The following is a 13,476-nucleotide window of genomic DNA, read 5'->3' on the forward strand; positions in this document are numbered from 1 at the left end:
AAAAATTTCCTCATTTTTTGAAATCATAAATTTGAAGATCAATGAGCGTTTGTTAATCCTCATCCTTCACCCCCTAGTTATGCATTCCATTAGACCTCGTTTCACTTCCAAATCTACTTTAAATCTAAGACAATAATGCATTTAAGGGTTAAGAAAATAGTCTGCAACATGCAAAGGCCTATGGAGTTGCTTGTCCCACCTTTTACCAATGATGTTCCACAAAGGCCAATAGCTAACCAAAATATATAACATTGAGTTAGTTTTTGTTTTGAATTTCAAAATTACTATCTCAACAAACAAATACATAAATAGTTAGCCAACTAAAATAAAATACCTTTTTTTTACTCCATTGAAAGCCTTTTGTATCTTCTCTTTAGCTTGGTCCATTTCTTCATAAATGAAGCCCATGGCTGGTTTTTGATCCAAATCAACCAATCAAAGCACTTCAATGAGAGGCAATGAACCCTTCAAACACGTTATGATATTCTTCCAATTTTCTTTTGTCTAAAACCACATCTTCAAATATTTTTCCATCATTTGTTTTAGCAAACCTACTAGACTTCCATTCATCACTACTAAACATTTTAATTAAAAATCCATTATTCTCATGAAGGCACCCTAATATCAAGTAAGATGTAGCAAAGTGAGTAATATCTGGTCTTACCAAATCTCTTCCCTTTGTGAATTGTGGAAGTAGAGATATTAGAGAAGACCTTGAATAGATAAAGGTAGTAATAATTTTAATTTTTGGAATGGTCTCCTCATGGATTGAGATTTTCTTCTCATAATCCTCCAACATTAAGTCAACACAATGTGCAACACAAGATGTCCAAAATAACTTTTTTCTCTTTGTCATCAACATTTGACCAATAGCTTTGTAGTTTGTTGCATTATTAGTCACAACTTGAATGACATTGTTTCCCCCCACCTATTTAACAATGTTATCCATCATCTCAAAAACTTTCTCAACTGTTTTAGATATAGCAGATGCTTCTATGGATTTTAGAAATATAGTTCCCTTCGGGTTCACCAAGAAGTTTATTATTGTCCTTCTTTTCTTATCAGTCCAACCATCAGTCAAAATCGTACATCCCGTTTTCTTCCATTCATCCTTATGTACTTGTAGAGAAAGTGATGCATTTGTAACTTCCTCCTTTAAATATTTGACTATAATCTCATGATAGGATGGAGGTTTAAATCCAAGACCATGTCTTGAAACCAAATCAAACATAGCAGTGAATTCTTCACTCTTTGCCACATTGAAAGGTATAACATTGTTATAAAAGAACCTTGACATGTCTCCTCTCTCAAATCTTTCTTAAACATGTTGATGGTAGCTTGTCTATTCTTAAAAATATTTTTGTCACTAGGGTTGTTTCTCAATTGAGTCTACTCCTCACTAGTTTTTCTTTTCTCACCAACTTTTGCCATTTGCTCATCATCCATACTAAGACTTGATTTCTTATTTAAATTTTGTTGCAAACCAACAACAATTGGGTCCATTGCAAGTATTTGCGTCCATTAAGACAATAATTTCCTTGAAACACCTTCAAATCATTGGGGGCTAAGAAGAGGGGTTCTTTTTCCATCCAACATCAGTAAGAACTGGCAGCAATGAGACAAAACCCATTGGGCTTTGCAAATCGAAAAAATATGGTGGGGGTCCTATTCACAAAAACTCGCCAAATTGTTTTTTCCCGCGACGATAGTCAATGGTCAATGATGGCGATTGACTGTCAACAACGACAATCAACAATCAACGGTACAAGGTGGTCAATGAAAACAAAGGTTGCAACAATGAAGGTTGTACAGAGAAAATGCATAAGCATAATCTCCGAGGATCGGAAGTTCTGATACCATGTTGATAGAAGAAGATTGAATCCATTTCTAAATATGTTTACAAATGTGATTAGAGTCTAAATTTATAGACTATTTACAATCTAATTAAGGAAAGAAATAATAAATAATTAAAGTAAGAAATAATAGGTAATTAAAGTTATAAAAATCAAATCAAATCGTAATCTTTCCTTAATAAATAGAAAATGAGATTTGTACTATTATGCAATAAAAATGATTGATTTTTTTTGCTTATTTTTATGTAATTTGACTTAGAATCTAAAGAATGAAACAACTTGGAGCTCAAATATGTAATATATTGGTTTTACAACTTTTACGCTTTTATTTTCTCATTGGCTAGATGTCAGAACTTAGATTTTAACAAATCTAATCTAATTGTTTCTCCCTTTACTTTTTGTCACAACTAATGATACTGATTCATATACATCTGTTTTCAGTGATGGTTCAGTTGAAACACATGATGCTTTCAACACCTTCTTCAGTGAAATTGGGACTGGCCAATATGTACCTAGGGCATTGTTTGTTGATCTGGAGCCTACTGTAATTGATGAAGTAAGATGTGGTCCTTACAAACAACTCTTCCATCCTGAACAATTAATGTCTGGCAAGGAAGATGCTGCTAATAACTTTGCAAGGGGACATTACACCGGTCAGTCACTTCCATATTTGGTCAAAAGAATTGGGTATAATTCTATCTGGCAGTATCACTAATTTGGTGTCTATGCTGCAGTTGGAAAAGAAATTGAAGAGTTGTGCCTTGACCGTATCAGAAAATTAGCTGACAATTGCACTGGCTTGCAAGGATTCTTGGTTTTCAATGCTGTTGGTGGTGGCACTGGTTCTGGCTTGGGATCATTGCTTTTGGAACGTTTGTCTGTAGATTATGGAAAGAAGTCAAAACTTGGCTTCATCATTTATCCTTCTCCTCAGGTGTAGTGAAATAAACTGTTGTTGACTTTACAACATATCATGTGGCCTTCTATTACAACCTTCCTGAAAATAAAAATCTAATGGAGCACATTAATCCTCCTTCTTTATCTGGGATTGACTGAGATAATAGGAGGAGTAAATGATGCAAATTGCAAATGCATCTCGATAATAAATGATTTTGCTGCATACTCCAATATATGTTGTAAAATATTACATGAGATGTTTTCACATATGTTGCTTTGGACACTTGAGGATATCATTGAGTTCCTTAATTCATGCTTTGTGGAGTTTTATTTCTTAATAAATATTCACATTTGTGTATTACTTTACCAAATAGTCCAAGTAGAAGGCCTTTATTGTAGTGGATGGTGTTAACTTGTTATTAACATGCAGGTATCTACTGCAGTTGTTGAACCTTACAATACTGTTCTTTCCAATCACTCTCTTATTGAGCACAGTGATGTAGTTGTTCTCTTGGACAATGAAGCAATATATGACATATGCAGAAGATCACTAGACATAGAAAGACCAACTTACACCAACTTGAACCGCTTGATATCTCAAATAATATCTTCCTTGACCACTTCCTTGAGATTTGATGGTGCAATCAATGTGGACATTTCAGAGTTCCAGACCAACCTTGTGCCTTATCCACGCATCCATTTCATGCTCTCATCTTATGCCCCAGTTATATCTTCTGCCAAGGCCTTCCATGAGCAGCTATCAGTGCCTGAGATCACCAGAGCTGTGTTTGAGCCATCAAGCATGATGGTCAAGTGTGATCCCAGACATGGAAAGTACATGGCCTGTTGCCTCATGTATCGTGGGGATATTGTGCCAAAAGATGTTAACCTTGCTGTCTCAAATATCAAGACAAAGAGACAAGTTCAATTTGTTGACTGGTAAGTACACTTCCTTAAAAGAACATCATACTAGTGTATCTTTGTCTGTTATGTTCTTTTTGTTGTGCTCATAACTATCTAATTATGATCATTAATGTGGACTTTCCATAGTATGTTTTTCTAGTTCCTTCCATATTTGAGTCTTTTCTTTGATTTTGTATAGATTAAGATGCAAAATAATTATCAGTATCAAAACTACACTTGAATAATAAACAAATTTTAAATTATTTGAACAATCATTTAATTTCAGAATGTTGTAATTTGCTCTTAAATTTAAAGCTATGTTTGACAACTTCATATATTTGTGTTTAAATTAAGTTAATATCTTGGCAATCATGTTCTTAGATTTTGAAATTTGAAACAAAAACGTAGTAGTTACCCCCTGTAAAAGTAGCCTTTCACAGACTTTTTATTATTTTTAATCTTCATTAAACATAAAAAGTTGCTTTGTAAAAAGAAACTAAAAAGAGTCTGGCCTAAGTGTTACCTACTTCTATTTCTCTTTCACAAAATCTGAATGAATGGTTTTGATGACCAATTTCAGGTGCCCTACTGGTTTCAAGTGTGGTATAAACTACCAGGCTCCAACAGTGGTACCAGAAGGTGACCTTGCAGAGGTGAAGAGAGCAGTTTGTATGATTAGCAACAACACAGCTGTGGTTGAGGTTTTCTCTCGCATTGACCACAAATTTGACCTCATGTTTGCCAAAAGGGCCTTTGTGCACTGGTATGTGAGTGAAGGCATGGAAGAAGGGGAGTTCTCAGAAGCAAGGGAGGATCTTGCTGCCCTTGAAAAGGACTATGAGGAAGTTGGGGATGAAGGTGTGGATGAAGAAGTTGAAGGTTACTGAAAAACTAATCCAAGCCTCCTTCACTAGCTACCTGCATCTTACTATGTTTTATGTCTGGTCATATGCAGTATTGTCCTTGTTAATTGTTTTATGCTTCTTTTTGTTGTATGGTGTCTGCAATCTTATCATTGTTTCAAATTTATAAAGTGTTTGAGACTTGAGAGAATTGTTTAATTCATGTACAATGGCAGTGTAATTATCATGGCATTTGGAATCACATGCTTATATCTGTGCAAAATCAATTCTTGCAAAATGTCATTCTAAAGTGGGAGAATGGTAAAAAGTAATTTCAATCCTTGACCACAAATGCAATGACTAATGCTTTGTTATTCACAGTAATATTTTTTTTCATCAATTACAGAAAAATACTTGATTTAATCTCTAACATAGATAAATTTAACTTAGCATGATACAATGTATGTTTTAGTTATTGAACTTGTGTGGTAAAAAAAATTCCTTGATTTCTTGACTACCTTTACACATGTTTTGGAAGGTTTCCATATGACATTTATCATAATGAAATAGTCAATAATAATAAAAAAAATTACTACAATGATATGATATAAAATCTTCAACACTAAAAAAAATCATTAAATAACGTTAAAAATAAAAAATAATTAGTTACTACAAAAATTATTAGTACATAGAGTAGTTTCTATGATTAATAAAATTTTTAAATTGATATCTAATTAGATATCAATGTTATAAATTTAGAAACCTTGATAAGATATCAATTTAGAAACTATTTTATAAATTTTATTAATAATAAAAACTACTCTAAATACTAATAATTCTTTTAGTTTATAAAATAATATATAATAATATCTAATTTAGTCGATTAATTATTTTTTTTCTACCATTAATTTTTATTTAATGATTTGCTTGTAGTGGTAGTTCTCTCATTTCATTTTTTTTTCTTATAGTCATATTTTAAATTTGTCAAAATTAATTAATAATATGTTCCATAAATATTGTCCGTGTTAATATATATTCTTATGTTATAATAATCTCTCGTAGATCTTTTCTTCCCATTTTTAGTATTGTATCTATACAAAATGTCACACTTCTTCATTATTATTAGATTTATTCCGCTTTGATTCATTGTCAAGTAAAAGACACTTGACTAACTCCACTGCCCATAATTTATGAATGTATCTATCTATTTATCAACACACGAGGAGAGTATATATATAAAGTAAAAAACAATGTACATAAGAAAAGAAATATTAATCTATAAATGTTTTTCACTATTTATCATTAAATATTAACTTCATTAGGCTTTGAATTCGTGATAAATTTAAATATTTTGAATTGAATCTCTATAAAAATAATATTCTATTAAATACCACTACAAGAAAATCACTAAATAAAAATTAATTTTAGAGACAAAAAATAATTAGTTGCTATAGTGAGACTAAAACAATTGTTGGTTTCTAAATTAGTTTATATAATTGTTAAATAATTTTTAAATTGGTATGTAATTAGTTATCAAAGTTTTTGCTACCAAATTTAAAATTTAAATAATAATTTAGTAGCAAAAACTTTGATAACTAATTAGATACCAATTTAAAAATTATTTAACAATAATAAAAACTAATATAGAAACCAAAAATATTTTTAGTCTCTAAGATGGTTTCTAATTTAGTCATTACAACAACTAATTATTTTTTGTTTTTAAAATTAGTTTATAGTGATTTTAGTGTATTAAAACTTTTGTATATTTTTGAATGGGTATATGTCGTTTAATTTTGTCGTGAATTGAGGCAACATGACTTATTATTTTGCATAATCATTTCATAACATCACATGAAAAATAAAAAATAAAACTTTTGTGATATTCTATTTGAGATTATAAAATCAAACGGTAATCTCAACAGGCGACTGAGATTTAACTAAAAGAATGTTAAGATGTTAAATACTTAAAAGAATGAAAATTTGTAATAGAGATTCAATTCAAAATATTATTGTATGATTAATTAATTAATTTATTGACTAGATTAGATACTAAAAAAATTATTGGTACATAAATTAATTTTTATTATTGATAAATAATTTTTAAATTGGTATTTAATTAGCTACCAACTTTAGAATCTAAATAAGTGGTTGTTAAAACCTTAATAGCTAATTAGATACCAATTTTAAAACTATTTATTAATAATAGAAACTAATTTTTTTGTTATAAAAGCTTTCATGTTAGGCATCACTATGCAACTTGACATTTCAACTAGGCTGACGGTAACCGCGTGTTTTTAAAAAAAAGCTACAGACCCCCTCCCCCCGCTTCCATTTTCTTCTCTTTTTTTTCTCTCTCTCTCTCTCTCCATATTCTCTTTTCTCCCTCTCTCTTAATTTTCTCTCTCAATCTTCATCTATTTTATAATTTGACCATACCACGCTGTAGCTGAGTAGTTAAGGAACATTTCTACCTGATCATATTTTCAAACAGAGTAAGTTCATTTTTACTCTAAATATCCTTTATTCTCTATTTTTCCTTAGGATTTAGTCATCAATATTGGTGGGGTCAGTTGAGAAGTTTAACCCTTTCAACTTATTCTACTATATACTGAATGTTTGTTCTGTTTGGATAATTTGCATTAGGGCCGTAAATCTTGAAGTTTATCCAGACTGTGGGGAATAAAATTCTAAAAGTTGCTTGGAAAGCAAGCAATTGAGGTAAGCGAAGCTAAATTTAATTTTTAATAGCACCCTAGAATAGAAGATCTAAATTTGGAAGGGACGTGGTCCCAATATTCAATTTCTCTTGCAGGGATGTTGTGTGTTTATATATTGTGTTGTTTGTTTATATATTATTTAAATTTGTAAAAATATTAGATTTTGATGGTTTAATATTTAAGTGTTGTTTTTTTATGTTAATTACGCTTTTGAATATTGTGGATCGTGTTTGGAATGATATTGTATGATGAAATGGTGTGGAATTGAATTCATACATTTGGGATAATGTATGGATCGATGTTTGTTGTGTATTAAGTATTGATGTCTATGTAGTAACAGAGATCTCCGAGCTTCACTGATGATCTAAGTCACATAGACTAAGATATCAGGTGGTGAGAAGCTGATGGGGGAGTTCATGCACACCGTGACATATGAGATGCACGACTTGGGTTGTATTGAACTTACCCTGATCCTTTCTGTTGGATTCGCTGGTAATCTTTGGATCAGGTGTTAGTCTCTAGTAGGACTTACTTAATATGGGTCTTCCAGAAGACGTTGTTTGTTGAATATTCTGAATGTGTAGATCCATGTGAGATCTATGTGATTGTTTTATTGTTGAGATTTGAAGAAGATTGAATAATTTGAGAAATTGATCATTTAACTTGGTTTTCTCTTTTGATTTAATTGTGTATATTATAAAAATTCTATTTTCACTAGCTTACCCTTGCTTTTCTTGTTGTGTTTGAACTGCGATGACTGTACTATGTACACGAGCAGATGACCATACAGGTGCAGGAGAGCCTTAGAGGTTTCAGAGTTTTATTTTGAGTTATGGATATGTAAATATTTGTATTTCTATAAATCCTAATCATGTATTAGGAATGTTTTGAAAAACTCCAAGTTTATATAGAAACTGGTAGAACTTTTATTGTAATAGTTATATGTAAATTATGGGGTGTTACATTTAATGGTATCAGAGCGGTTCATCCTTAGGATAACCTGAGGGTAGTGGGTTTATTGTGTTTCTCCTGCGTGTAGATTTTTGTTTAAGTTTAACTTTAAGACTTAGTTAAAAATTTCTAATTGATGTTTAACAAAGTTGTTTTCTTGAAAATTTGTTTGTGCTTGAGTCAAATTAGTTGTTATGAATAAATATGAAAGTATTAAGAATGAAAAGAATCTTGATAGAGTGGTGAGGGTGAACACTCATGACTAGATCAAGATTATTTTCTATCTTAATTCTAAGTTGCTAGAGTACATTTTAGAGATAAGTTTTTTTTTTACCTATTTCGTGTGATTATTTCTTTGAAGTTAATTTGTCTTAAAGATGTAGTTGGAAATTTTTAGTAATTTCTAATCCAATTTTGTATGTGCTTAGAATATGACACGTAGATCAACTACTCCTCCTCCCCTAGTAGATATGCCCAACTTAGCTCGGGCAATAGAGATGATGGCAACAACCTTGCAACAACAAAGTGCTACTATGGCACAACAACATCAGGCTACCATTCATCAATTAAAAACAGCTAGATTAGCAGCAGAAGCATCTCAACTTAATCAACAACCCCATACCTTTAGTCTGGAGGATTTTCTGAGACATAATCCACCCCGATTTAATGGCAAGGTAAATCCAGATGGAGCAGACCAGTGGGTGAATGACATAGAAAGAATCTTTGAAGCTACTCAATGCCCTGAAGAGAGAAAGTTATCTTATGTCATCTATATGCTTATTAAAGAAGCTGAGTTTTGGTGGATAGGCATGAAGCAAATGATGGAAGACAAAGGTGAAGATGCTACTTGGGAGAACTTCAAAGTAAGATTCCTGGAGGAGTATTTTTCTGATAGTGTCAGGTATGCAAAAGAAATTGAATTCAAGCTGGAACAAGAAAATCTTTCAATCACTGAGCATGCAACTAGGTTCAAACACCTAGCTAGATTCTACATCCAGACCATGACTGAGGCTTGGAGATGTAGAAAATTTGAGTTTGGGTTGAAGCAAGAACTTAAAGAAGTGGTGATTCCTATGTCCATTAGAGATTTCCCTACTCTAGTGGAGAAAGCAAAAGTAGTGGAGAGTTTGAAAAATAGTAGCAGACTTGCTAAGCCTCAAGTGGGAGGACCTTCTAAAAGCATGCCTAAATATGAAGATAGAAAGAAACCTTATTTCAGACCTCAATCTTATAGCAGCAGAAGATCCAGTTCTCAATTACCACCTAGTTTCAAATGTTTTAGATGCGGTGGGCCACATGTTGTTAGATTTTGCCCTCATTCAATGTCAAGTGTGACATGTGATAGATGTCACAAGTATGGTCATGCAACAAAAGATTGTCATGTCCAATTGGGAGCTCTAAATTCTGGCGGAGATACAAAATCAACATGATTTGTATACCTCTGAAAGATTTGGAGGTTATATTGGGAATGGATTGGTTGTCTGCTAATCATATCCTTATAGATTGTGGTCGAAAGAAGTTAATTTTCCCTGGATTAGAAGGAATGCAGGTTATCTCAACTAATCAGTTTGAGATTCGACCTAGTGTTTCTCCATGGGGAGCTTCAGTGCTATTAGTGAAGAAGAAGGATGGTTCGTCACGTCTATGCATAGATTATAGACAATTAAACAAGTTAACAATAAAGAATAAATATCCTCTTCCTAGAATTAATGACCTGATGTGATATGATTCCAATAGCAAGATATAGATGATTCTTTGACATTTTATGGAATCAACTTGAGTTGGAGAATGAAGAGGCACTTTTATAGAAATGGATCAATGTTCTATGTTTCAAGAACTCACCAAAACTTGCACCAAACACCAAAGCTCACATGGAAGTTCCATTTCTTGTCAATTGAACCGATTAAAAGATGGAAGAATGCAATTGAACCAATTAAAATGCTTGACAATTGAAATGCACCGAACAAAGTAAGCTAGAATGAAGATGAACCGTTTAAACTCAGTAAGAAAGAAGATGAACCGAACAAAATGCGGAATAAAGGCAAAGCACCGAATAGAATTGCAAGAAAAGGCCTAAGACATGTTTTATGAATTCAATTGGACATGGAAATGGAAGAAATAGATGGAGAAGAAAGAAGACTTATGTGGTTGTAGTTCTTGGTTGATGAACACGCCACTTGAAGTGTTAAAGCTCCAAGATAAGTGTGAATTGCCGCCACTTAAGGGAACCAAGGCTCTCAAGATGAGACTAGGAAGAGGAGAAGGCAAGTTCTCACTACACTCAATCACCAATTTGGGAGAGTTTTGTTACTTCAAATATGAAATCTGAATTTAGAAGGACCTAAGCCCTCCTTTTATAGGAGCAAGGGACGATCATGATGCTACAAATCTTGTACCACAAGCTACCCAAAAGTCCCCTAAGCTAACGCCTATAGTGAATCATGAAGAGTCACTTTCTAGAAAATTCTAAACTAATGCCTAAAGATGCTTTACAAAAAGAGGTTTCTTTAGGTTTCCCTCTTAGCACCTACTTAAACACTATTCTATATTATTTAAAAATTTATACAAAAGAAACTATAAAGAGAGACATTAATTGAAGCCTATTCTCGAAAGCTTGTAGACTTCTTTGGCTTTAGGCTTGGTCATCTCTTTATTTTATGTTCTTCTTTAAATTTTGAGAAGACTAGAAGGAAGAACTTCAAATGTGTGGGTGAATAACCTCTTCCTTCATTAATAAAAGCCTCTCCTATGTGATCTCCATCATACTTCTCGAGTTGGAGAGAATTCGACCACGAATTCTGAATCCCTGCATATAACAAAGTCAGTTTATTTTTACAATTAAAAGTGGAAGAAAAAGGCAAACATGACTTAGCATTAGTAAACAGTGGGAGTTCAGAAAAGGAGGTTCTATAAACAAACCAAGTTGGAAAAATTTGTTTGGGAATGATGATATGTTTTGGAAAAAGACCTCTTAAATGGTGAAACCCATTAGGAGGTATGAAAAAATCATCCCTAACATTTTTTAACCAATTTGGTGTTGAAATAGGAACCTTGGGTAATGAAAAAGATAAAGAAGAAGAAGACCTTGGAGGTTCGATGTGAGGCATAGCACGAGTCAACATAATGGATTTAGTGGATAAAGTGGTGTGACTCGGTTTAGTACTTACTTCTTTTTCTTTCTCATTTTCTCTTCTAGTTTTCATTTTTATTTGGTCCTCATGAACCTCTTTGGGAGAGAGATCCTCATGAACCTCTTTGGGAGAGAGAGGTTTTAAGATAACCTTGCGCCCTTGGAAGGAAAAAGACATTGTATTGGATAGGCCATCATGTAAAACATGTCTATCAAATTGCCAAGGCCTTCCTAAAAGAAGATGAGTTGCTTCCATGGGTACAACATCACATAAAACCTCATCTTTATACTTTCCTATTGCAAAGTTAATGATGACTTGTTTGTTCACCATTATTTCACCTTCGTTACTTAACCATTGCAACTTATAAGGCTTGGTATGAGAGATAGTGGGTAAGGCTAACTTCTCCACAACTCTTGTACTAGCCACATTAGTGCAACTACCCCCATCAATAATCAAGGAACATAACTTGTTGTTGATAAGACAACGGGTGCGAAAAATATTTTCCCTTTGAGTATCATTCAAAGATTTTGGAATTGTGCCCAACATACGCCTTATCATCAATAAGTCACCTTCACAAGGACTTTCGCTCTCAATCTCTCTTGATGGCTTAGAAGGTGAAGAATGCCTAGATGAATTGGAATCATGCTCACTAACTACTACCCCATTATGCACAAACATATTCTTTTTAGAAGGGCAATTAGAAGCTATGTGACCATATCCCAAACATTTAAAACATTTTTTACTAGACGATTTGATGGGTGATATATGAGTAGAACTAGAAGGCTTAGACTCTTTAGGTGTGAAAGAAGAATCCTTAGAAGGAAGGTTTGAAAAAGACTTTTTATTTTTCCAAGAGTTGTTGTAGTAACCATCATTGGGAGAGTTTTTAAAAGCATTTCTTTTAGCAATTTGAGCTTCAACCTTCATTGCAAGGTGAACCAAAGATCCCAAAGATGAATACTCTTGAAGTTCAACAACATCTTGAATATCCCTTCTTAGGCCACTTACAAACCTAGCTATCAAAGCTTCCTCACTTTCTTTCAAATTAACTTTAAGTAAAAGCGTTTCTAACTCCTTAAAATAGGCATCCACACTTAGTGTGCCTTGTTGAAACCTTTGGAGCTTCAACATGAGGTCTTTCCTAAAGTGTGGTGGCACAAATCTAAAGCGCATACACTCAACCAAATCGTTCCAAGAGACCACGGGAGGTCTCTTGTTATAACAAATGTCCGTTACATAGCTATGCCACCATTTCATGGCATAATCAACAAATTCTAGGACGGCTAATGTCACCTTTTGGTCCTCCTCAACCTCATAGGTGTTAAAAATTTGTTCACATTTAGCCTCCCAATCTAAATACACATTTGGATCACTATCCCCATTAAAGCTAGGGATTTTCATAAAAGAAACTTGTGGCTTGGTCTCTTGTTGATGTCTTTGTGCACGGTGGTGGCTTCTCCCATGGGAATGATGACCATGCCTCCTTCTTCTAGTATCTTCTCCATTGCCGTGAGCATTTCAAGAGCTTTTTGAAGAATGCCTAGGAGAAGGTTGTCTCTCATGCAAATAATGGACAACTCCTTCTTGCTTCAATTCAATCTTGGCCAAACATGCTTCTAATCTTTGCAATTCGTCATCCTTTTGAGCAAGAGCCTTCCTTGCTTCTTTCAATTCATTAAGAACATAAGCTCTATGAGTAGAGCGTGACTTTGAAGATTTAGCACTTGAATAGGTATCCATTAGAAAAGAAAACAACAAACACAAGAACAAACAATGTTAAGAAAACAAAGTTAGTAATCAATTAGAACAAAATGCCGAAGGGAAGTGTCACTTAAAGCACTCTAAAGAAAGAATACTCCCCTTTACCAATCTGATCTTGAGGCCTTTAGTAACCTCAAATGAAAGATGTCAAAGCAATAACACACAATCTCAAAGCTAATCACCACAAAACCAAAGAATCAATGAAGGACAAACAAGAAAAGGTATAAACAATAAAAGGCTATATCAAAAGGAATACAAGATGTATGACAAACTCAAAGATTAGTGAATAAAAGACAAGCAAGAAAATAAGGTACTCAATGAAAAAGAAGGCAAACAAAAGAGACCTAAAGAAAAGCACTAGAATAGATGAAGAAAACAAAAACAGAACTACTGGAAAATATTTTTGTGCAAACTGTGCGTG

The 13,476-nt window shown here is 33.2% G+C and overlaps 1 protein-coding gene across 1 annotated transcript; it reads left to right on the forward strand.

The window, feature by feature from the left end:
- The first annotated feature begins 1,722 nt into the window (after positions 1-1,722).
- LOC137836453 (tubulin alpha-5 chain) lies at positions 1,723-4,817 on the forward strand. The gene is made up of 5 exons (XM_090300956.1): positions 1,723-1,847; positions 2,295-2,506; positions 2,588-2,787; positions 3,181-3,689; positions 4,234-4,817. The coding sequence occupies exons 1-5, from the start codon at positions 1,723-1,725 to the stop codon at positions 4,538-4,540; spliced, it is 1,353 nt and encodes a 450-aa protein (XP_090157082.1). The 3' UTR covers positions 4,541-4,817.
- Positions 4,818-13,476: the final 8,659 nt, after the last annotated feature.

Source organism: Phaseolus vulgaris, chromosome 4 (genome assembly GCF_051622355.1).
Source record: "Phaseolus vulgaris cultivar YP4 chromosome 4, ASM5162235v1, whole genome shotgun sequence".
In the NCBI taxonomy this organism is placed as follows: domain Eukaryota; kingdom Viridiplantae; phylum Streptophyta; class Magnoliopsida; order Fabales; family Fabaceae; genus Phaseolus; species Phaseolus vulgaris.

Excerpts from the sequence above, each read along its gene's own strand:
- LOC137836453 (XM_090300956.1), top strand. The coding sequence starts at position 1,723 with ATGGCGATTGACTGTCAACAACGACAATCAACAATCAACGGTACAAGG. Across the intron at positions 2,788-3,180 it reads TCATTTATCCTTCTCCTCAG|GTATCTACTGCAGTTGTTGA; the intron begins GTGTAGTGAAAT and ends ATTAACATGCAG. Across the intron at positions 3,690-4,233 it reads CAAGTTCAATTTGTTGACTG|GTGCCCTACTGGTTTCAAGT; the intron begins GTAAGTACACTT and ends GACCAATTTCAG.